The 26,500-nt window shown below is 41.7% G+C and overlaps 1 protein-coding gene across 1 annotated transcript in view; it reads left to right on the top strand.

The window, feature by feature from the left end:
- The window catches only part of LOC309379662 (uncharacterized protein), a 64,750-nt gene that overhangs the window by 32,549 nt on the left and 5,701 nt on the right, over window positions 1–26,500 (top strand). The window contains exons 6-9 of the mRNA XM_081929057.1: window positions 14,436–14,570; window positions 17,591–17,679; window positions 18,345–18,434; window positions 23,674–23,760. Coding sequence (XP_081785183.1) covers window positions 14,436–14,570; window positions 17,591–17,679; window positions 18,345–18,429 — 309 coding nt within the window. The 3' untranslated portion in view covers window positions 18,430–18,434; window positions 23,674–23,760. The remainder of the gene's footprint in view (window positions 1–14,435; window positions 14,571–17,590; window positions 17,680–18,344; window positions 18,435–23,673; window positions 23,761–26,500) is intronic.

Raw genomic sequence — 26,500 nt, 5'->3', positions numbered from 1 at the left:
CATCTGTTAATGTGTAAATGCTCACTGTTGCATGCAAATATATATTTGGCTAGTTGGCCTAGATAGACGCTTTGCCTGAGAGGCAAGAGCTCTTGGGGTTCATCACTGGCGCAAGCTCTCCTTGCCAACATGATCCTTATTATTAATGACTCTTACATCTCATAGAATGCTTTCAACCAAGATTTGGGAAGGTCTTTTTTGTGCTTGAATGCAAGAACAATTGGGTAGCCTAAATTTCTGTTATGCTTTCATGCTCCAGGGCTTCTTCCCAAAATGTTTCCCGTGGACAGCTCTGGAAGTATTTATCCAGTAAATGAACCAGAATTGCTCCTGCCAAACCTGTTCGTTGCGCTGCAGAAACAGGGCGTAACACATTTTGTTTGCTCTCTTTGGCCCAGTGCGCTCTCACAATAAGGCAGGATGGGAACGTTCCAGCCATGTGAGTTTGGCCGATGGGCTGGATTTTGACTCCTTTAGCACCCTTCTGGAGTGGAATGGTAATATAATTATAGGCTACCCAAGAGGGCTGTTGTGAGAACAAATCCAGTGATGTATCTATAATATTTTGGAAATTAAAAACACCACAAGGCTAGTATGGAGTCCATACCTAATGACATGCTGCCCTGCGATGTTATTTTCCAAACTCCGAGTCTGCTAATGTTTATATGGAATCATATTCTTTCTCCGAATATCGCAGTACTTAGTGCTGCAAGTTGTGATTGACTCATGATTTCAAGCAGGGGTGGGGCAGGTCTTTTTAGGATGACATTTTCCTTACCGTTCCATAGCTCGGAATGGTAGATAATGTTTTAATAAATGGTATTTCAGGGGGGAGAGAAAGAAAAGAAATATATGATTTGATAAAATTATTACACCAACTAAATTCCATCAAAATGTCACAGTTGTTATGTGCTTAAAAAGCTTCTGCTCCTCTATTATTAAGTGATAAAGGATTATAATTTGATAAAAATGGATACTAAAATGACTGATTTTTAAAAGTGTGCTTCAATAAAATTCAGCATAAAAATTCAAAGCAAAATGTAAAAAAAGGATTTTCTTTATTATTTTAAATCTACACATTTTTAAATATTTCAGTGTGTGAGTGTTATATTAAAGTACAATAGTACCATACATACTTCTGAGCTATCATCAGTTATTATGACTTCTTATAGTCTGCGTTTTTAGTCTCATGGATCTTTGCTATAATGATACAGGGGGCACTCTATGAAGTGGCAGTATTGCACATCATTCACCTGTGCTTTGTGGAATGGATGGATAGCGGACTGAGCTGCTTCAGTATTAAACATAACCTGAATATCTCTTGTATTTGCTGATGATAGTGATGCACAATTAACACATTGATATGCATAGGACTTCTAATTGCCTGGTGTGTATCAGTATTCTCTCTGCTCATTTTTTGTAGTGATGGACGGAACTCAGCTCCACCACTTCAGAGCAAATGACTCAGTCCAACTAACACAGTCTCTGTGCAGGAGCAGGTCTCTGTGTGTGGCTCTATTGCACTGGGTGCACAAAAGCCTTTTGTGGGGTGTGGGTGTGTGTTGCACCCTGCAACAATGTCGTTGCCCCACATCAATATACATCTGAAGTTTATGTACAATGTGCAGTTGTCTGTATCAGGAGCTAACGAAAAAAAATTCTCATCCTCTCTCAAAAAGCCAGTGAAACTGATTGGCGGTCAGTTCAGAACAAGGATGTATGTCTTCACATAATGTAAAACTTGTTGTCAGAAGATGGGTTGATGGCCAGTAGCTCAAATGACTTTCAAAAATGGATAGGTAAGATGAATTCCTAGAGGACAGGCCCATCAGTCCCTTATGTGAGCTAAGGTACGAGAGGGCTTTGAAGAACACACATATACATCCAGAGCATTGGAATAACATATGCAGAGCTAATTCCCTCCAAAATAAGGCATGGGGATAGGTAGAGCTCAGTACAAGAACACATAATTTGCATGTAAAAGGTCCCACGTTAAATCCATATCATGCCCATGTAGAATTGGGAAAGACTCCTGCCTGAAGATCCACAGTCAGTGTAGACTAGGTCACCAGGAATAGGGAACTTGAGACCCTCCAGAAATCATTGGACTACAACTCCCATCATCTCTGATGAGTTAGGGCTGATGGGAGTTGGAGTACGCCAATATTTTGAGGGCTAAAGGTCTCTTGCCCCTAGTGTAAACAAAACTGAGCTAAATAAACCCAAAGTCTGAGCCACCATGAAGCAACTTTGTATATTCCTCTAATACCCCAAACCTTTTCCAAATCAGCTAGTGCATGGGCACTAATACTCTGGGACTGCTGGGAATGACGTTCTTATCTGTACCTTCTTGATGTTGTTGGTGGCGACTGACCAGCTTTCCTAGGATTAATGCTTTAGGGTGGAGGTCACCCATCCAAGGTCAGAGCACTAGGTTCCTTCAGTTCAGTATTGTCCACACTGGCTGAAATTTCCAAGATTTCAGACTGGAGTTTCAATCCAGAAATTCTGGGTATTTCCTCATACAAACCAGATGCTCTACCACTGAGCTGTGGCTCTTAGGCGATGGACCTGCCCCAACAAACCATTCTAGGAAAGCAGCCCATAATGTTGTACTGATAGTGCAGACATGGCATCCCATGGAATGAGAGTCTGCATCAAATTACGCAGGTGCACAAGGAATGTATGAATCAGTGCTAAAAGTGTTGTGTTCACTCATTTAGATTTCCAGATTCAGCTGCTGTACAGTCTATTGTAATTAATCAGATAATGACTAGAAATGGGTTATAAAGAAAGGGTTAACACAGAAACCTCTTTACGACTGGATACGAGGTAGATTTCAGGATGTAGCTAGATGTCTTTTCTTGCTTGGCTCTTCAGCTGCATAGGAAATGCCGCTGACCTTAAAATACTCATTTTTCCTATTAATATATCACACACTTGTGTTCTGCTCTTGTATGTCTTTAGGATTTCTTTATACCAGGGCTCTCTAAACAGCTCCAGTAATATATCCTGTCACTGTTACACATAAAAACCACCCACCAGAAGGGATTGAGATTAGTTATGGGAAAGAATAGCTGCTACAGTGGCATTTTGATGTAATTCAGTCTAAATTTCAAACATTCCTATTTAACATAATCAAGTGGTATGAAATCTTTTTAAAAATGGCAAGTATACAGTACTGGCTCAATTGGCACTTAGCAACGGTCTTTTTACAATATGCACAAAAGCTTCCAGCAGGGAGTGCTTTAAGGACCATCCTTTGAGAGCGCAAACTCACACGTGTACAATCAGTAGACATCAAGGTTGTATCTCCAGCTCCCCTTGAGATGTTATTTAGCTAATGCACAAATGTTACGGCTAAACGGTTAGCCCTGAAAATGGAACAAGCTGTTGTGTTCATGTGTACTTTTCATTTTGGGATAATATCTTCATCTCGTAGTACTGCATGAAATAAGATTTAGCGTGCAATTGTTATTAAATAGGTGGATTTTTTTGCTTTTTCAAAATGCTGCCAAAGTCAAGTGCCCCTTCTTCAGTTCTGTATTTACATAATGGCAAACCACAGCTGAGTAGATGCACACCTACACTCTTTCCTGGCTGGACAAATTTCTGATATCGACTGCTGCCACCACTGGCAAAGGCATGCAGGAATGGAATGCACTGATTGCGCATCTGGTAGTAAACCCAAATCCTCAATAAGCCTTTTCTCAGAGATTTTGATTCTGGCGAACAAGCCCACAGTGCAAATTTGCAAAGCTCTCAAACTAACTGGTTGTGTTCCAGACAAAATTGCAGGATTGCCAAACAAAGATTAAGCTTTCTGAAGGAGTTCTGGACATTCCACGTGTCATATTTCCCCCCCCCCCCCAGTCTCAAGATCCGTGCATTTCCAGGTGCACATCTTAGTTATGGTACAAGACTTTGTGGGACTCCATTGCATATACATTACAGAACTTGGTTCACGTAGTGATTTGTCCCTTGCTTATGCAAGCTTTCGTTGTCTACATATTGGCTCTGCCAGATCAATGTGTTTCAGTGGATTAGAGGCAGTTTGGTAGATTAGTTGACAGCACACACGCACGTGCATTTCTGAATTACTTGGGTCTGTCATAAAGTTAGACATGCATTTTGCTAGCTCAAACAAAACTCCTTTTATAATAAATGTGGGAATCTCTCTCTCTCTATATATATATATTTCAATAGACCAACTACAGTCCTTCAAAGCTACATAATATTTTGAGTGCTACATTTGCATTTTTGGGAATGTGTCGCCTTAAACCTAAGATGGAAAAATTATAGGAAGTCCCAGAGCTTAAGGTTGAACTTGTGTTAACAGAGAAACAAAATGACTATAAAGCTGTTGTTACAGCATTGAAATTCCATTACTGAATGTTTTCTGCTTTTCTCTAGTGGTTAAAATTATCCTAATAAGGTTACAGAGGCATGGATGGAGAAATGTATACACAACATGCCTTTCTCACCCATTTGGATTTCCCTTTCAGCTCAATGGAATGGGCAACATTTTTAAATGCAAAGAGAATTATGATGGAGTCAAGCAAATATTGCATTTGTCATATTGGGGGGCAATCTGGGAGCAATTCTGACAGCTTGTTTGGTGTTAATAATCACACACACACACAAAAAAACCCCCTGCAAATTTTGATGGTGAACATTTGTCAATGATTCTGTGGTTGTGCAAATATTCAAAAGATAGATACTGTACCCTATTCATTGTAATCAATAGCATTTGATTCCTTCACCAGAACTGTAGTAGCAACCAACATTTTACTGCATCAGACAGTTGCCAGGCAGTAACAGAATTTTAACGCTAATTCTTAAAAATGCAATGCAGAATACTAGTCGTCCCCCCGACTCAATTCAAAGTGCTTATTTCAGTCTTTTGAAAGCCCTAAAAGTTCTTGACCATAATCTCATAAACCCTTTCACCATAATCTCTCACACCTTAACATCACTGGCGGAGCTCCACTTTGTGTTCAGGATGATAGCAAAAGGCTACTTGGACATGGAGTTTCTCAGTGGCCAATGATTTTGATTTCCAACGGAGTCAGTTGCTAGAGACAGCAATTTCCTTGAGGACATTGTCTATGGAGTTTCATCTGGCCAGCTCCCTCCTATCCTTTTGAAGATCTTTTAAATCTTCTTTAGACTCCTCAATTTGAGCTGGTTTTGTTAACTGCAGGTTGATCTGTATACGTGTTTAGTGGCTTTGTGTTCGTTGCGTTTTGGAAGTGTCCGTTTTGGAAGCTGGTTGGGTATCAAATGTTAAAAAGAAATAACTAATGATCTTTTAGAGCAATTGTGAAGTAGCTGTCCAGTTTGACAATATATGAGACGCAGCAATAGCTACTTGATCAGACTCAACTGCTGAATGCAGTAACAGACAGCATTGGAGAGTATCTTATATGAAGCAGTTCTCATTTGAAGGTATTAGGCATGCAGGACACGGGTGGCGCTGTGGGTTAAACCACAGAGCCTAGGACTTTCCGATCAGAAGGTCAGCAGTTCGAATCCCCGTGACGGGGTGAGCTCCCGTTGCTCGATCCCTGCTCCTGCCAACCTAGCAGTTTGAAAGCACGTCAAAGTAAGTAAATAACTAGGTACCGCTCCAGCGGGAAGGTAAAAGGTGTTTCCCTGTGCTGCTCTGGTTTGCCAGAAGCGGCTTAGTCATGCTGGCCACATGACCAAGAAGCTGTACAGCGGCTCCCTTGGCCAAGAAAGCAAGATGAGCTAACCAACCCCAGAGTCGGTCACGACTGGACCTAATGGTCAGGAGTCCCTTTACCTTTACCTAGTTTGACACTGGTCAGTATCAGCCAACAGTCCATACAGTGGTACCTCTGGTTATGAACGCTTCTGGTTACGAGCTCCGCTAACCCAGAAGTAGCTGCTCCTGGTTGCGAACTTTGTCCCAGGATGCGAACGCAAATTGCGTGTCAGAGGCGTGTGTGCAGCGGGAGGCCCCATTAGTGAAAGCGCGCCTCAGGATAAGAATGGTTTCAGCTTAAGAATGGACTTCTGCAACGAATTCAGTTCGTAACCCGAGGTACCACTGTACTTGGCTGCATCTAACAGACATGCAATGGCAACAGCATTTGACAGTATCTTAATGGACATCTTTCAGTGCAAGTTAGTATATTTTAGAATAGAATCCATTGATTAATAATGCTAATCGGAGGCAAATTACATTTAAACCTGACTTTTCAAACCTGAAAATTTGTCAGGCTTTCAAGTTTTTTTGGGGGGGGGGGGGATTCAGCTCTGCAGGGGAAGACGTGTTTGTCCAAAAAACCAAGTTCTTTTCTGGCCACTTAGAAAAACACAGAAGCTGGACAAGTTGAACAGCAAGCCTGACACTCTGTGGCTTAGCAGAAGAAGTTCAGTGTAGATTAATCTTAATGACTTTATTTCTTTTATTCTCTTGAGAGCACTATAAAAAAAACCCTGGTTGTAGGGAAATGTGCTGGAGACTTCTTCAAGAATTCACCTGTCCTGAGGCTTAAATTTTGATTTCCAACTTTATGCCTTCAGGATATTCAAATTATGTCAGTTGCTGGAGAGAGCAATTTAGTTGAGGCTGAAGCTCCTCCTCCTGATCCTGGCATGGCAGCAAGTTTTTTAAAAACATGTTATTTTCCTTATCTGCTCACTGGAAGAGGGAGCGGAGGAGCCAGCCACCTAACAGTCATCTGACATAACAATTACCTCAGGTGATGTGGCACTTTGACACTTGGTCAGTCCGCTGGTTGTTAGGACTTCAAAGCATTGGCTCTGGCCTCTTTGCCACACAGGGCAAGAGACGAAAAGAAAACCACAGGGAAGTATTCAACTCCTCTCACTTAAGTTTGGGAGATGCACACAGTTCAGTCTCCTACCCCTCATCCACAGATGTCCTCAGACGAGTTATGTATTGCCAAATTGTGAAATACTTCACCAAAAAGAAAGCAAAATAGGATACCAATGTGCATACAATTTGCATGTGGTAATTTATAGGCTTAGATGCAAACTCAGAACCAGTGATTATAATTGGAATAGAAATACTGGGACTCAGCTAGACTGGTAAAGAAAAAGCGATTTATACGTGTTGTATGTGTAATATAACATGTGCCACCAGATGGAGACATGGAGTCCCGGTTTTCTCTACCTGTTTTCCCTGTTTAAATTTACAACACTTTAAGCCATGGGAAGGCAAACTAAGGCACAGGGGCCGGATCCAGCCCAACCGCCTTCTAAATCCGGCCCGTGGACTGTCCGGGAATCAGCGTGATTTTACATGAGAAGAATGTGTCCTTTTTAAAAAAATGCATCTCTGGGTTATTTGTGGCGCATAGGAATTTGTCCCCCCCCCCAAAAAAAATATAATCTGGTCCCCACAAGGTCTGAGGGACAGTGGACCAGCCCCCTGCTGAAAAGTTTGCTGACCCCTGCTTTAAACTGAAACACTTATTTGATGTGTCTAGTTCCAGCCCTGGTGACCTCAGTCTGCTGTCTGAGTCATGAACTGTTGATAGAAAAGTTCAATGTCCCTGCTCTCTTTTCTCATGGTTCTTAATATTTAAGACTCCTTCAAGAACTATCCCATGACGGCCATTCAGATAAGATGACAAACTCTTTCATGGTGCTAGTGGCAGACTCTGTGTCTGGAATAAGTCTCATTCCAATATTTGCATCCTTCATTGGGCTGAGGTGGTCTTCCAGACAAGACTCCACATTTATGCTTAAGGTCAACTGCAACTTTCACAGGCCTCAATACATTTTTATACTTTCTTGGTATCCAAGACAAATACTTCCCAGAGATCTAGTGTGGCACAGACTTCGTATTCCGATTTGGAAACTGGCACTGCTCTCATGTTGTAAGCTGCAACAGCAGGTAGTATTTCATCCCCAAATAAATCGGTATCCCATTATGAACAGGGGGGAAAAACCTCTATGGCCATTTAAATTTTCCTTTTGTCTCAGCCTATTAAGATCAATAGGCTATGAGAATAAACGAAAAGGGGCAATTGAACTGTTTATTTAATTTAAAAATAAAATGAGCTTGTAGAATTTAAGGAATGCTCAAAGCCACCTTAGAACCAGTTGTTGGCCACACCCTTAGTACTTTTAAGCAATCAAAAAATAAATAAATTCTGGGTAGACAGCTGTGCCCGCCAACTTTTAGGTGTAAAGAACCCAACATGGCTGAGATATTAAATGTGAAAACGTATAGTTGAAATGCCATATTGTGACTTCCGGGCCCTGCTGCTATGATTTTTAAGAGAGCTAGCTAAGTGGTATATTAACTGCACACAATTATTTCACTTGTGAGCAGAAGGAGCAGAACTTTCTGTTAAAGTTATGGGGCCTATTTTCTTCAGAATCATGTTAGTCATACCACTCCAAATAACTGTGGTTTCCTGTTGCATGTCACTGCCTTTTTGGAATGACCCACCTAGGGCAGCATCAACTTGTTGTCTCTGTCTCACCTTGCTTTGAGGATCAATTCATATTTATTTACTTACCTAAGTCAATGAAGGCAACAAATACTGACTCTATAACAGCTTCCCCCATTTCCTCTCTCCTGTGCAATGCCTGGCAATATATCAAGGTCTTTAAAAAATACATCAAACCTGTGATGTTGACGCGCTAGCAGCTTGCAACAGCAGTTTCTCTGCCAATGCAAACTCTTACTTTTTAATAAAGAATTTAAACCAGAGAAGTTAAACATTCATTGGTCTTTCTTCTAGAGGAGGAAGTAGAAGTTTGAATTGGCTCTACAGCTACCAGCCCTCTTCTTTAAAATAGAGAATATTCTTCTGTTGAGTAGAGACCGGAAAATCCTGTGCTGAGCTCCAAGAACGTATGCCATTAAATAAGGCAAACAAAAACCCACCAACCTCCCCTATTTTATAACATTTTATTTAATACAAATAGCCATACATTCCTCTCTCTTTTTAATGTTTTTGTCACTCGTGCCTTTCTCAAAAAATAATTAGCACTTTAACTTTAACCTCAGTAACTCTCTCACAGTAATGTAGCATATATGCAGAGTGTATTATTCTATATCTGCATACAATAATAGAAAAGCATATTTCCAGCTTTAGGAAAATATGCCAGTTCCTTTTGCTTTATGTAAGGCCTCTTGGTGTATTTATCCAGATAAACCATGGAAACTCATGATATTTATAAGCAACTATTGTGGGTAAAGATAGCCTGTCTGTCCACCACTTGGCTGTGTTTAGAAATGGACAACTTTCCTTGACTTATCAACTCAGGATGTGCACCTGCTATAAGACTTGGTTCAAATCCTGAGTTGGCACTTCAGAAACCTTGTGCTTCTCTCCAAAGTGCTTCTGAATCAGTCCCATTCAGCTCAAGTCCACTTTGGAGAGACTGAGAGGCGGTTTGCCTTTCCCCTTCGCTGTTGAGATAAGTGGCTATGACGCTTTTATTTTTGACATAAATACATGAAACTTGCAGGCAATATTTGCCCCTCCAGAGTGGACAAAGTCTGCCAAATTACAGGCAAATAGGTAGGGTTTTATTTTTGTTCTGGTACCTTTAAATTTTGGTTTATTTTTATTTTTGGTGTCATGGGAGTTTGGAAGCTGCCATCTTGTGGACCAATACTTTCGTCAGTGCAAAGTCCCCATGCTTAATCTGCTTGGGGAATGGTGGTAGGAGGTTGACCATGGAGCAAATCCTTCCCTCTAACAAAGTTCTATAATAAAGAAATCTGGAAGCAGCCGGAGAATGGTGTTCAAGTGTTGGGTGTTTCTACTAAAATATGCACAGAGGCAAAAGTTTCCTCTCATGGCCTTGAATAAAGTGATTGCAATACTAGGCTATGGGTAGCCTCTTTCTACACAGGGTGAAATTGGGAGCAGCCTTTCGAGCTTGTGCTCTTTCACCTTTTCCCTTCCTTGTTCCACTTGCCACATGGACGAGTGAATGCCCAGAAAAATCACCTTTATTTGAATGGTAGATCTCTCCTGACCTGAAATACGAAAATCCCTTTCTGTAGCATCTTTCATATATAGTTCGGGAGATATCCCATGTCAAATAAAAATGGACCTGCTGATTTCAAGCCTTGCCCTTTATGTGTGGCTCTTCCTAAAATATAAATGGGGTGGGGAAAATTCAGGAAACTGCTCTGTGTGGGGGGCATAATATTTGAATGCCTTCGACGTCTTGCATGAAATAAAAAGGGAAATAAAAAAAATCTGTCTTGCCTGAAATAAAGAGGGAAATAAAAGATGTGCTGTACTTCTTCTTCCAGTCCAGTCTAAAAGCAGCTGAAAGAGCTATTTCAGCAATGGCCGAATGGCTTTGCAGCAGTCCAACGCCACCTGAATCAGGAATGGCATGGAGTTTTTAGCTAAGACTTTCAAAACAGTGTATTTTTCTGAATTTAACTTCAAGATGGCTGCATCAGGCTTTAAAAGTGCAGACTAATGTACAAAACCACACATTTTACCCATTATAGGATATAAAAGGAATGTTTCCTGTGGTGGAAATAAATAGGATGGTTACCCACCGCTTCCATTGATTTTAAGTTCTACAGTAAATTCATGGGAACTGCAGCTGCTCTGCTTCTTTGAAAATCTGGCCACTGTTCCAAGTCCCAAAGGCCATATCCTGTACATACCTATTCAAGTGCTTAACCTTAGGCACCCAGGTTTGAATTTTCTCTCTCTCTCTCTTTTTGCATACATGATCAGAGGAGTTAATTTCATTGTTATGAGCCCACTATTCAAAAACAGCTATGCCACCTTGAAGTCAAGCTGTACGTCTAAAAAATCTAAAATACTTTCATTCTACAACAGAGAAGCTCTAAGATACTGAATCTTACAAAACATCAAAGTACTGGTGAACTGGGGAACACTTTGTATTTTGATTCTTTTAAATGTACTTTTATAGTAATAACCAGTAGCAGGGAAATTGTGATCAGGACGCACTTTTCAATGTTCCACTGACTTGGTGGCCCTCTCCTGGGCTTCTGTCATGATGTCACCATACCCCTAAATGTGTGACCTTACAAAACACACAGGCCCCCAGCGATCCGCAAAAACTCTGTCCCATTGTGCTTCATCCCAAAATCTAAAACTAACTTTAGCTAACTCTGAAGTGGAATATTGTGATTTATAACAAAAAAGGTTACTTAGGGAAGTTGGATACTAAATTGTTCGGTTGGAATCTTTATCCTTTGATTATGTAGTTGGCTGAACAAAGCATTTTGATTCATTCTGTTCCAATTTAATTCCCCTTTGCAAATGACCTGATAGCTGACCCATTTTTTATGCTTAGTATCCCCAGGAAAACAAAAAAATATATAAAAATACAGTGATCCTTGTTAATCATGACATTTTTATATTTCATGTTCCAAGCCTTTGGTTTAAAAAAAAAAACACAGGAACAAAAGTTATGCAAATAGATGAAGCCTTGCTATATTCTCTTAGTAAAATTCAGCATTAAAATTATTAAACTTTCACTCAGAGTGAACATAGTATTTTAATAGAATAGCCAAAGAAAAAAAGCTGTTCCTTCTTACTCTATAAATTGCTTTATGTTTTAACACACTGCAAATTAGGGCTTTAAGTAAAGCTTCATTTTTCTTTTTTCTATATGCAAGGTTTGTTTAAGGTAGGTTGGGTTTTTTTAAAAAAAATTGAAGTAAGGCATGTTTTTCTTTCAGTATTACATTATGCTAGCTAAGAAAGATAATGATATATATTTGATTTGACATTTTAATGACTGTGCAATTCTAGCCATGTCTACTCAGAAGTAAATCCTATTGCCTTCAATAGGGCTTATTCCTGGGTATGTGGGAATAGGCGACTTCCGTCTGAATTAGAGTATGTCCAGACCAGAAGACCATGGACTTTGGTATCCAGATAAAACTTAATAGCAGCTCATAGGATGAGTTTTTGTCCTTGGATGCTCATTTTTTCTGCTGCTTGCCAGTACTGTGTTGATCACACCTTCCCCATAGCAGGCAAAACATTTGTGAACATTTGGTGATATCACAGCAGCTCAGCCAATGGTGAAGTAGGATTCAAATGTGGCAGGCAGGCAAACAGCAGATAGTTACCACCTTCCTATTTTATGTAGGACTTTTGTTGTTGTTTAGTTGTTGGTCGTGTCTCACTCCTCATGACCCCATGGACCAAAGCACACCAGGCACTCCTGTCTTCTACTGCCTCCCACAGTTTGGTCAAACTCATGTCGGTAGCTTCGAGAACACTATCCAACCATCTCGTCCTCTGTTGTCCCCTTCTCCTTGTGCCCTCCATCTTTCCCAACATCAGGGCCTTTTCCAGTGAGTCTTCTTTTCTCATGAGGTGGCCAAAGTACTGGAGCCTCGGCTTCAGGATCTGTCCTTCCAGTGAGCACTCAGGGCTGATTTCCTTCAGAATGGATAGGTTGGATCTTCTTGCAATCCATGGGACTCTCAAGAGTCTCCTCCAGCACCATAATTCAAAAGCATCAATTCTTCGGTGATCCGCCTTCTTTATGGTCCAGCTTTCACTTCCATACATCACTACTGGGAAAACCATAGCTTTAACTATACAGACCTTTGTTGGCAAGGTGATGTCTCTGCTTTTTAAGATGCTGTCTAGGTTTGTCATTGCTTTTCTCCCAAGAAGCAGGCGTATTTTAATTTCGTGACTGCTGTCACCATCTGCAGTGATCATGGAGCCCAAGAAAGTAGAATCTCTCACTGCCTCCATTCCCCCCCCCCCTTCTATTTGCCAGGAGGTGATGGGACCAGTGGCCATGATCTTCGTTTTTTTGATGTTGAGCTTCAAACCATATTTTGTGCTCTTCTCATTCACCCTCATTAAAAGGTTCTTTAATTCCTCCACACTTTCTGCCATCAAGGTTGTGTCATCTGCATATCTGAGGTTGTTGATATTCCTTCCGGCAATCTTAATTCTGGCTTGGGATTTATCCAGTCTAGCCTTTGCTTGATGAATTCTGCATATAAGTTAAATAAGCAGAGAGACAATATACAACCTTGTTGTACCGCTTTCCCCATTTTGAACCAATAGTTGTTCCATAATGTCGGACTAAATATGCTAATGAAAAGTGAGGTTTGGGGGCCGTGTTGTGCTACTCACAGAAGTTGCTTTGCAGGAGGCATCGTTTCCTAAAAGTATTCTCCATTATACCTTTTGCTTGTCGTTTTATCCTTCCTTTCCACCCAACCATAGCCCACTTCCAGGAAGAAAACTACAGCACTGGCCGGTTGTGATACAGCTTCTTCCTGTATCAAGAAACACTTTGGTACATAACAAAGCTGTTCAAAGAAAAAGACACACACACATATCCAAAGCCATTTTTCTCTTCTACTTTTATTTTTAACCTTTTTTAAAAATAGAAAATTGGCTGACCACGGATTTATGAATTAGCAAGTCCATTATAATGATGAATGGAAATTACCATTTAAAACCTGAATCATTCATCAAACTGCTCGCTATGTGTCAGGTGACATAAGAATACATGAATACTTGTCATCTTAGTATTTCCTACCTGATAGTTAAACTTGCATGAACTTTAGACTGTTGTACCAAGTGCTGGCTAATATAAATTAAAAAACAACAACACCCGAATATAAAGTAATTTCACAGATAGTTTCAAAGGAGTAAAAGGGAACGTGTAGAAGACAGTGTCAATAAGGGGGGAGAAAGAAGCATTCTTCCCACCCCCAGACAAAAGAATCACAAGAAGTCGCTTCGTTTTTCTCAAAATAGAAAGTCCTGTTGAGTCCCTAGACCACCTTTATGATTGAGGACTTTTACTGCCAGATTAATCTGTTCACCATCTTTCAGCGAGCTCCGATTCACAACAAAATATTCCATAAATGGTCCTTCTAGGTTTCTGAAATGAGCAAACACATCATATTCCAACTGATAAGGATTTTGAGAGAAAAGCTAGCCTCCGAGATGATAGCTCGATGACATCCCACCCACGTTCAAATATGATTTCTACCGTAGGCTTAGCAGTTCATAAACTGAAGCCAACTTTCGAGAGATCATTTAAATTGTGAAATGCTACCCAAAGACTGAGGAAGAAAAGACTGTATATTAATCTTGGCAGCAGATGGCAATTCTAGATCCAGAAGCTCAATAGTGTTGAGCTGAATGGAACATAACAAGTCTGTTATCCTAACAAAATGCAGCCTTCGTCTCTCAGAGGGCTAGAAATGCCCTCTCAGTATATGCATCCGATCATAGAAGAACATAAAGAGACAGTTAAACTGAGTAATGTTGCATATCTAAATGGCGAGATTTTCAAGTGGAATATAAAACCTGAAAGTATTGTTTTAATCAAAGATCTGATGGTCTTGTCAGTGCTTCATTATCCTGATGCAGTGTGTGGGTTTTTTGTCCCCCCCCTCATTTTTCCTCTTCCAAATACTAATGTTTCTGCAGATACATGTAGGACCCAATCCTGCTTCCTCAGCATGGCCTGATGAGCTTCCTCATAAGACTTCATCCCAACCCTCCACTTCCAACTGGATATGCCAGCGTGCTGGATACACCACAATTCAGTCACAGCAAGTAAAGGGATTCCCACTTTGAAGGATCCCTCTCTAATGGTTCTCCATTATATTTTTAGAAATATCAGCCACATAGGTAAAGGTAAAGGGACCCCTGACCATTAGGTCCAGTTGTGACCGACTCTGGGGTTGCGGCGCTCATCTCGCTTTATTGGCTGAGGGAGCCGGCTTACAGCTTCCAGGTCATGTGGCCAGCATGAGAAAGCTACTTCTGGCGAACCAGAGCAGTGCACGGAAACGCCGTTTACCTTCCCGCTGGAGCGGTACCTATTTATCTACTTGCACTTTGACATGCTTTCGAACTTCTAGGTTGGCAGGAGCAGGGACCGAGCAATGGGAGCGCACCACCGTCGCGGGGATTCGAACCACGACCTTCTGATTGGCAAGCCCCTAGGCTCTGTGGTTTAACCCACAGCGCCACCCGCGTCCCATATCAGCCACATAGCCTGATATTATTTTTAATAGTGTGTGAGGCTGTTTTTGCTACTATTTTGTGGGGAAAGCTTTATTAAATATTTTTCTGCTCTTTCAGATTGATCCCCACACCACACCACCATTTTCTTCCTTGCCTCATTCCAAAGCAGCTAAAGACCACTTCCAAACCGCTCTGGCTCAAGAAGAGCCATGAGCTGGTAGCCAGTGGTTGAGACAAAAGGTCAATGTCAATAAACATGTCATGTGCCAGAACCAAGGGGGAGGCAGGAAAAGGTATTAAGGCAGCTGTGGTCAGGTCCAGAAGTCAGGACTGAAGGGTAAAGCCAAAAGTTGGACTGAAGGGAGGACTAGGGAGCAAACACAGTGTGGGCACAGTAACAAACCAGAGGTCTCTCCAGACTGGTGTCTCTGCAAAAATATTATTGCATACCCTCCAGCATTTCTCAGATGAAGATAGGGATGTCTTATTCCATAATAATGATAATTTTATTTTTTAAAGCCCGCCCATCTGACTGGGTTGGCCCAGCCACTCTGCTCGGCTTCCAACATACACAAAAACACAACGAAACATTAAACGTTAAAAAGCTTCCTTATACAGGGCTGCCTTCAAGATGTCTTCTAAAGGTTGTATAGTTACTTACCTCCTTGGCTTGGGGCTCGTCATACCTTCCCAACATTTCTCCGATGAAAATAGGGACATCCTAAGGAAAAGGGACGTGGGACGCGGGTGGCGCTGTGGGTTAAACCACAGAGCCTAGGACTTGCCAATCAGAAGGTTGGCGGTTCGAATCCCCGCGACGGGGTGCGCTCCCGTTGCTCAGTCCCTGCTCCTGCCAACCTAGCAGTTCGAAAGCACGTCAAAGTGCAAGTAGATAAATAGGTACCACTCTGGCAGGAAGGTAAACGGCATTTCCGTGCGCTTCTCTGGTTCGCCAGAAGCGGCTTAGTCATGCTGGCCACATGACCCAGAAGCTGTACGCCGGCTCCCTGGGCCAGTAAGGCAAGATGAGTGCCACAACCCCAGAGTCGGCCACGACTGGACCTAATGGTCAGGGGTCCCTTTACCTTTAAGGAAAAGCAGGACATTCTGGGATCCAATCAGAAACCAGGATGGCTTCTGTAAATCTGGGACTGTCCCTGAATAATAGGGACCCTTGGAGGGTGTGCATCTTGGTTCAATAATAGTGCATTAGTGGTGGGTTTATTTTGTTCTAGTTTGTTCTGTCATGCTTCCCCCGTGATAACAGGTTATTGCTCTCCGGAGGGTCTGTAACACAACAAAAGTGTTACACATTTGAACATAGATCAGCTTGTGAACTCATAGCTGTGCTGCTCAAGTCATTTTCATTTTACTGTATTACCTGCTAGCTCCAATCCTACAATAACAGGTTACTGCCAAATGTTACGCTCATAGGATTGAGCCAAAATACGTAATTCTGTGTTGGCAAAAATGCAAAAACGCCATGATCAAGTAGCTTTTTCTGTCTAAAGCCAACTACACTCTGCAGTTCTATACTGCTCAACAGCACTGTGAAAACCCTGGCTATATTATGCCAGCTGATACAGCTGCTAACCCCTTACTAACACAGCATTCTGGGTTCCTTTGTGATGCCTAGTTCTTGCATCCCATTCTAAACATCTTTATCCTTGAAACACTAAAAGAGAACACATGAGTGACTTGTATTTCTCCTTTTTGCATTTCCACTGCATCCCATTTTGTTCCCATTTTGCAAGTTACAGCGTGGCCTGTGCTTATTGTGGTAATGTTGGTCTAGGGCAAAAATGTGAGAAACTGCAGCTTTAGATCAGATGCTTTTATATATATATTAAACATGTCACCCATTACCTTTTCAATGAAAATAGAAACCAAAAGGGCATAACGTTTGGGAGTACCTAGCCTAGGAGAAGCTTAGCAAAGTAACCAGGTAAGAACTTGCGCTCAACCCTCTCTAACAGGGTTTAAAACCTTGAATAGGAGCATTTAGCATAATACAGGCTCAAATAAGCAAAGTAGTCTTCATTGATGTGTCAAACTGGAGGCCTGCATCTTCCAAAAACTGCCTCTGTATGTCAGCATGTGAAGCTGATCTTTCCCAGCTGATGCTGGATTCAAGTTTCTTGGAAGCATTTTTGGTGGAGATGTGCCAAACAACCTTAAAAAATAAATCAGTTGCAGTAGAACAGGACAATCCCCCAAGGCTCAGAGGTAGGGTGAGTGTTTTGATACATGCATTACTAATTAACTGTGAAAAGTTTTGAACAGGCCCAATATCTGTGTGTGTGTGTGTGTGTGTGTGTGTGTGTGTGTGTGTGAAAGAGAGAGAGAGAGAGAAGTGCAATAGCTACCTTTTATTTGAAAGGTCATAAAAGGGTAGAAAAACAATTCCAACCCATGAAGTTAACCATACCACAATTTTGGAATATAACCTTTCGGTATCCCCCTCCCCCCTCCTTTTTTACAAGATGTGATGCTTCATGTCAAAGACAGTATTCCATATCATAACTCATTTGACATAACTTCAGGTGATGCAAATTTTTTATAACACTTGTTTCTCCTTTTACCCCTCCTCCAATATATATATTTTTTTCCAGACAATAATGACTTCAACCTGGAAAAAGGCTTACGGCTCAGTCAGAACTAGCCTAAATCTAACCTTCAGTTTGGAGTCTTGGATAATGAGGTAAAATATGTATTATTCACTCGACTACCTTTGGACTCAAATGACAAAAGGGAGTGAATATTCCAGGCCCAACACATTCTTAGTTTAGGAATCTCAAGAGACATTTTGCAACTGTGCTATTGCAGCTTGATTTTTGGACAGTGAGGAAGAAATAATGATACTTTTCATGGATTTTAAAAGGTGTTTCTATGGCTCTCTGGCAGCCTTAAACAAGTCTTAGCACTGGTAAATAAATGAACTGTTAAGCCACTTTAACATCTGAAAAATAAGCTGCAGGTCCATTATCATCCGAACATGTTTCACTCTTCCCAGTGTCAAATCTCTAGGCTGTAATTCTGAGGTAAGGTGAGTTTTCAGTTCAACCTTTTCAAGTAGCTCCTTACAGAGCATGAATTGAAAGAAAACAGTTAATCTTAAACAAAGGAATATAAATAAATGCCACATGAGTGTTCTCGTGAATTAGTTTTGCTAATGCTAATTAGAATGCTCATTTGTCCAGAAAAAAACCCCCATGGCAGATGACTTTTGTTTGCAGTTGGATTTATCGCAAAGCATAATATGACAATCGTGTACACTAGAATCTAGTTTACTAACCATTGCAATATCTGGATAATCTTCTAGTTCCAGTTTATAAATACACCACTCTTTTTTGCTTCTTCTTTCAGAGAAAACTGTCTGTCAAATACAAGTATGAATACATACTGGACTTCCCCACTGTTGTTTGATTCACAACTGAGCAAAGTGAGGTAGCCCAGGTAATGTTGTGTAGGCAGGGCAATGTTGCACATCAATAGAAGCCTCTTAAGTACTTTGTCAGGGGACACGGGTGGCTCTGTGGGTAAAACCTTAGTGCCTAGGACTTGCCGATCGCAGGTCGGCGGTTCGAATCCCCGCGACGGGGTGAGCTCCCGTCTTTCAGTCCCAGCTCCTGCCCACCTAGCAGTTCGAAAGCACGTCAAAGTGCAAGTAGATAAATAGGTACCGCTTTATAGCGGGAAGGTAAACGGCGTTTCTGTGTGCTGGTGCTGGCTTGCCAGAGCAGCTTCGTCATGCTGGCCACGTGACCTGGAAGTGTCTCTGGACAGCGCTGGCCCCCGGCCTCTTAAGTGAGATGGGCGCACAACCCTAGAGTCATACGGGTAGGGGTGCCTTTACCTTTAAGTACTTTGTCAGGTGTAAATCAATGTCATCATCGACATGGGGAAGGACCTTTGCAGAAATGCAGTAGCTGTCCTTTTCAAAGGAACCCTTAACACCTCCTTTATTGACCCAACTCATGCCCAAAATGAACAGCCCTTGCTTGTTTTCTACAAGGCACATCCACACATGACATGCGTACAGTAGGGCTGAGTGTAAGGGCTTGTCCACACTGGAACAAAATGTGAACTCCAGGCCAGTGCTGTCCCAGACATTTCCCACTTTAAATAAGAACACACACACCCTGCCCCGATTCAGACTTTCCAAGGATCGAAAGTCCCTATGTTTTAAGGGAGGGGGATCTGGGACAATAATGGGATGGGGAGCATGTCATATTAATGGGAAGGCAGGCAAATGCAAACCCCACATTTTTCTCTGGTGTGGACAAGCCCTAAGAGTCTAAGAAACACCTGTTTTCAGAACAAGTGGGTATGGGAAAGATGATTTGAAATGGAGAGAAGCGGAGAGGAGAGTTGCCTAAGCTCCCCCCCTGCCCCCCCCCCCCCGCAAACACTGCTTCTCCTTACAAATCACAATCTTGGGAAACCATCTGGGAGAAGCAGTTGGGAGCAAAGAAGTGGTTTTAAGAAAAGGGATCCTTCTGCCACTTTCCTGCTCCACGTTGTCCCTTTTTGTGGAAAAGGAGCTACTGGGGAGTTGTTAAGTGTGTTTGTATGCATTGCCTAGTCTGATATTCTCTTACGCTGTTATACCGTCCAAGTTTGATAACGTGCAAAAGGCTGGTTAAAGGGGTCAGTTGCAGATAATGACAAAGACTGCTTTGAATCAGAGGTTTTCAGAAGAGAACAAGTTACCACCTTCCCACAAAGATGCCATCATAGGCATGCACAGCACATCAGAGTGTTCACCCAGGGATTTTTTTTTTATTTAAAGGCAAACATTTATTGAATACATACTCATACTCAACCCTAAAGGACATTGTTTTCATTCACTAAACAAACAAACTAAAGAAACTCCCTGTCTTCAACTTAGTTGGTTTCCGTGGTTTGGCTGCCCACGTGTAGGACTCTGAGGGATTTCTGAAAGCCCTTGATCAGATAAAGGTAAACACGTGTCCTGTTCTCAAGATGCTGCAAGACAATCTTTATTCGAAGATGTGAGATTCTTACTGCTTTGAATAAATGTACACAGAAGCATGTGACTCTTCCAAAAGCATAAAAGGGAAAACACCCTTGAAAATAATGCCAGCTATATACTGTCCATCAAAAGGATGTTTTAAGAGAAGAGGGGTTTAAACTGCAGAACCGAAACACGGCCAGTTTGGAAAGGTTAACTTTGCTCGGCTAAGGTGATCCCTTCGGTGGTGGGTACTATTACTAAGATTCCGTAGTTATCCTCCGCACTGAATAAAAAAAAATATTCATGCCTTTAGGGGTTGTAGGGTCCTTGCTGTGATTTACATAACTTGCTGTCAGCTGGCATGGCAGACACCAATTATAGGGAACTTTGGAAAGGCACTACCTGTAGCTCTCAGTGGAAGCCATGTTTCTGTTGTATTAAATCTGTACAGAAATGACAGTGGGGGGAAAGGAGAAAAATAAATGGTGCTGTGAATGTTACAAGTAAACCTTTGGGAACAACAATGTAAGTAGGAGAGTGATACAGATAATGTGGTTTTGCTTAGTGTAGCACTGAATACCCAAAGTCAGGAAAATGGAAATACAACACACACATACACACACACACGGATATATATAATAGTCACTCTGCAATGTCAACTGTGCCAAGTAAATCCCTAGAAAGCTTAAAGGAATGTTACAATTTTGCTTAGAATGGAAAATAGGTTTGACTGGTCAGGTAATAAATTAAAAAAATAAGTTAGTTACACAAGTCTTGTAATTGCTAGGCATGTTGCAATATGTGTCCAAATAAGACACTGGATAGAAATTAATTTCACCCATGCAGACTTAGAGCGGGGGACCAGGGCCCCCCAATTATTCATGGACTTGACACCTGATCATGGATCTACTTTCCAAGGAGCAGCCACTACCTGCTAGATCCATAGCCACATTTTCAGATCCAGGTATCTTTTCTTCCCCCCTGCCTTGCTTCAGTCTATTGGCGCCATAAGCCAGTCCATTGGCTCATAAGACAATAAATTGCTGAGTCCTTCCTCTGTTCCCTGAATAGTGCCATCAAGACCATGGCAATGAGGTAGAAAGCTCTTCCCGATATATTGTTATGAGTTTGTGGGTTCCAGACACACATAATTCCTGGGTTTAGTAAGTGTTAGAATTTAATCAATTATTGGAGAGTTAAACTGGAAGTCTGACTCTTAATAGCTGGACTCTGCTTCCTGAGTTCAGGAGATTTCCTGAGAGATGGGCCATTAACAGAGAAAAACACAGGGAGATGGACCCTTAGCTAAGCAATGCCTGTACCAGCTGGCAAATGGGTGGACCCTCTCCTGAGCTCTTGGATGGTTAGCAGATACAAATCAGAGTGGAGAACTTTAGGATCTCAGTTGGGGATGATATGGGCTGAAGGAAAATAGTTGCAGTTGGTGGAATGCGGCAAGCTGGAGAGAGCATGCATATTTTTGAATCCAAGGCGGCTGTGGCTATGGAAGAAGCTTTTATGGGTGTCAATGCTGTAAGCATCATATGCTCTGGTTGTATATATGTGTAAATAAACCATATATCATAAAGACACCCCACGCTCCACTGTGCCTCATTCCCAAAGGAAACACAAACCCTGAGTAAGAACACTGAAACATTGCACCACTTGGAGATTGGTGTGGCATGTAACAATATCGTTCTAGACTCATGCTTTGGGTTTATTGTTGCAGCTGATAGGAAATAGCTCGTTGTGCTTCTAAAATTATTGCCTGCCAGAGCTCTAGCCACACTCCTCACTCTTCTGAGGACTGCTTCATCTTTACTTTTCACACTGCTTTGGCCTACAATATCTAATTGCATCCACTGGTTTTCTCGGTGTCTTCAGTACAATTTAATTCTACTGAAAAACTGCAGAGGCACAGTACTTTTACCCAGAGTGTTTGGCCCCTTTATACCCAGCAGATCAACTAACTTTTTAAAAAGAAAACTAGAGTTCTCCCTGACCTTGGAAAAGGCTGGAGAAATCTATTCTGATCTCCTCCCCATCCCGCTCCATGTTTATGAACGATTCCTGGTGAGCTTTGCAGTCTAGGAGAACTAGAGGCAAATAATTTTATAGAGTGTTTTTGCATATATTATTAAGATTCAAGTCCCGATTCTCTCTCCCCCCCCCAAGAAAACATTATAAATAGTGTCTCAAAAACCTGTGATATCCACTTTGTTAAGTGTTGGGTTCAAGAGATTAAGGGCAATGACTGGCATATAGTTCACTTTTATTTCCATCTCGCTGCAACCTCACATCGCTATACATCTGTTTTGTTGATTCAGAAGAGCACTTGAGCGCCTTTACAGTTGATTTTGACAAGTGCTACAATTTGATATGGGTAGATAATTCTTGCTGAGATGATTTCGAAGTACAGAAATTATAATTTTGAGTAGATATTACCTTTCTTTATGATCAGAAATTTCATGTAATATACTGTGCACTTAAGCATCTGAATCACATTTTTTCTCCCTCTCTCTTTTTTTTTAATAAAAAAAATACATTACATTATTTTCATCTAATCGAGCAAAGTATTGCAAATTAAAATATTGTTCTAAATATATCTGGGTCCCCTCCCCCTTCCTCCTGCTTGGTGAAGAAGATCCTTTAAAGAAGAACAACAAAAAAGGAACATTAAAAATGTTCATTCCTAACCTTCTCTTCAAAACTATTTGGTTTGGGATTTAATTAAACAGTAAGACATGACAGACTGTACAGGAGGGCTCATTAATGCACACCTTGGGTGCATTTCACCTCCTGCTTCTTGCACAGCTGAGGTGTGGATTAATCAGCGCTACCCCTTGGCCCAGAGCATTTATTGTGATTATAAAATGACCACTTGGAAAAAAAATAAAACAAAATGTTCTAACGCCAGGAAAGATCATCCATCATGCCTGATGATTAGGAGTTAAGAGCAACATTAAAAGGAAGAGGGGGGGGGAGCTGATCATGTTTTATGCAGTGGTGCAAACAGAGTTTTCCTCCTGTTCGGAAGAACTTTATGATTCTTCAAAAGCTTTTTTTGTTCCATGGCAAAGCATAATGAAAGATGTAACAGGACAGCTTCGCATTAGATAGTGGTAGTATAGCCTATTCATCCAGAGTAGATGTGATGGGAGAAGCCACATTTGTTTAATCATGTTCTCATCCCATTTATATATAAAGCTGACAGTGGGACTTATGCAGGTTCTTGTTTGTTTATATGGCTCTGGGCAACTGTGCCTACAGGACTGCCTTTCCCCTATATGAACCTGCCCAGACCTCAGACCATCATCTGAGGGCCGCCTCTGCAGTAGTTCCCTTTTTATAAAGTACTCTCCCAAGGGAGGCCTGACTGGTGCTAACCTTGTCATGATATTGGTGCCATGCAAATGTGGGGTTTTTTTGGTGCCATTCAAAAGCGTTTTTTGTTTGTTTTTTGTTTCTCTGGGCATTGGGTAGCACAACATGATACTGTACAGCTAAATCTGTTTTTACTATAATTTCAGCATTGCAATTTTTTAATTTGGTTGTAAATAGCTTCAGGACTTTTGTGTGTGTGGAAAACACTGTATACATATTCACCCAACCTTACTCCACTGAAAAATACTGGGAAATAGAACCAGTAGCAACAGTTCTCAGCTATATTGACCGAGTAGCAAAGAGGCAGCCTGATAATTACCTGTGTGTCAGCAGACTTGATCGGAGGCGCCAGATGTTCCTTCCAGAGAGGACTATGGAAACTGAGCCATTCGAAAAAGAGAGAACTCAGCTTCGAGATTAGTAAGTTGAAAACTAGTAAAGTTCCCAGCTGTTGGTGCACCGCCGCCGCCCCACACCGCAAATTTTCTCTCAAGAGGAATATAGCCCAAAGCTCAGAAAATGCTAAAAGGGACTTGTAGTAAAAGCTGCTCAATTGTGGAGAAGTGTTCATGGTCCCCAAAGAGCAGAACAGAGGGAGATAGTAGCTGGAGGGGTGGGAAACAATCGTCAAAAGATAACAAAGGAAGGAGAGGGCTCAGAAAGCTGTGGGAATTGCACGATGGTATGTACCAGGAAAAAAAAATTATTAGAGCAGCAGGGTGGAATGGTGTTTGGTTTTTAAAAAATCTAGATCCCAGTCATACCTCAACAATCAGGATCTGATCGCATATAACTAGTGTGGCATAATGGTTAGATTGTTGCACTATGACCTGGGAGAGACAAGGGTTCGAATCCCCACTCATCCATGAAGCTCACTGCGTGACCTTGGGCCAGTCGCCATCTCTTAGCCTAATCTACTTCACAGGGTTTTTGTGATGATGAAATGGGGAGAAGAAGAACCACGTATACCACCTTGAGCTCCTTGGTCAATAAAGGTAGTATATAATTTTTAAAAAATCATGGGAGCAGCTCTTCAGTAATGCAAGAAGCTGTGTCAGTAAGCGAACTGCAAGCATGAACCAGTGCTACTGAAATAAGTTTTAAATACATTGCAAATGACTTTAACTATACTGTTTGAGATACTTGACATTTTAAAAAAAATATTGATTGGGATTTTTTTTTCTTGTTAAAATTTTAGGGGGGAAATGTTAAGACAGTGTATTGCTAATAATAATGATGATGATGATGATAATGATTGATGTTGAATAATAATAATAATAATAATAATAATAATAATAATAATAATAATAATAATGTCTCAGAATTGACTTTGCTGGTTCTTTTTCCTCATAAAAGTACTACACCCTGTGCTTTATTTGCTATTGTTGCTTTTTTTCCTGAATGAACGTAAAAATGATGAGCCAGCTTTTAGTGATTTATTCTTTTTGCACTGCACTTTGCTTTTTCTACGGAGTTTAGAGTGCATAATTAAAATCATATCACTGATTTGTGTCCAGCTGGATTGTGTGGTGCGTTGTTTTTTTTAACCCGTGTGAATAATTTCCACGCAGATAAATAATCTTGCTGAGGTCCATTGGACTTCACATAAGCAAGGGCAGCACGGGTAGTTAGTGTTTATAAGATCAATCTTGGAAATAGCAACGTACAGGCAAAGCAATGCACTGTAACTCATGCCTAGCTATAGATACATAATATATTGCTTTGAACGAAGTCTCCTCTTGTGTTACATTTGTATTCATATATGTCAAAAATGCAACGTTGGTTCTTTTTAAAATAAATTGGAAGCGCTAGTCTATAGTGTATGATTATTTTATTAACTGATAAATCAGCCAGCTCTCAAGGGCATGGGGGAAATAGATTTATTTAATTTACAAATAAACGGTATCCATTCAGCATTTCCTTCCCTTGTTGGAAATGTATGTTGTAGTGTTGCTTGCCCCTGAATCTCTTAAGCAGTGCAAGATTCCTGGGGTTCCAGGATTCCTTTTGGAAATGAAGCACGACAGACACTGTGGCGACTTTTTGATATATGGTTTATTTACGCATATATGCAGTCTGAGCCTACAATGGGGTCCACAGCATCAACACCCTAAATGGGTCCTGTTTCCCCCTTGCCACAACTTTTTATTCAAACACACATCAAACATTGCCCTCGAATGCTGCTCTAGACTCTCTCTCCAGCTTGTTGCTTTTTTACTCTAGGTCACATCACTCCTAAAAACTCTGGCTTTCGTCCTCCTCACTATCTGTGAGCTGAGGAAGGGCAGCACTCATCTGCGTGGCGAGTTCCCGCCTCCCCCCTCAGAAATAAAGACACAAGAATTAGAGTTAATGAGTCAAATTAGGCCACAACTTTATTGATTACAGGAATTGAGCGGTATTGGCTTAGGCATTGGTCCTATCAACTAACCGGCTTCAGCCCGCTTGCTTGAAGACCAGTAAGGGTTAACCACCAGTAAGGGGAGTCCCGCTGATGCACATCAACTAAGAGCTCCCCCAGGGTCACCACTTGGGGGCGTACCGTGGGCCCACACCTCCATAGACTTAGGACAATGCCACGCCCCCAGGAATCTTTTACTGGACTATCCTTTGTTTTGGGGGAAGGTGATGGCACTTCCTTCCCCCCCCTTCATCTGCATAACAATACCCCTGCCAATGCCTAACCGCCCATACCGGGAGTTGTGACGGTTTGCTACGAGGTAGGTGAAAACCAAGTGGCTGGTGCCAATCTGCCAATTGGAAAAATTCCTACCAGGCCCCTCAATGGTGACCAACCGAAGTCCATAGCAAAGTCGGAGAGCCTAGCCTAACGGGTGGGAAAACCTGATCAGCTGAGGCGCAGGAAAGAGGGAGATCCTTGGCTGCGCCAGCCCTAAATAGGGCAGGCCACACCTCCTGGGCCAGCCGATTGGCTGGCCAGGGGGATGACGCGTCCAAGGATTCCCCTGGTATCGTGGGGGCTGAAAGCCCGCCCCCATGTGTGTGGGGAGGGCCATGAAGCCCGCAACCCCACCTCCTCCCTAGCTCGGAAGTGGCTTTGCCATCTCCCACAGAGTCCCTTCCTTTGTTCTCCTTACACCTCTCACCAGGAGGCTAGCCGGGCTATTCCCAAAATTAGAAGCCTCTTAACACTTGCTGG

The sequence above is a fragment of the Podarcis melisellensis genome (genome assembly GCF_964234715.1).
Source record: "Podarcis melisellensis genome assembly, chromosome: 10".
In the NCBI taxonomy this organism is placed as follows: domain Eukaryota; kingdom Metazoa; phylum Chordata; class Lepidosauria; order Squamata; family Lacertidae; genus Podarcis; species Podarcis melisellensis.
This window is presented reverse-complemented; position numbering and strand designations above follow the sequence as displayed.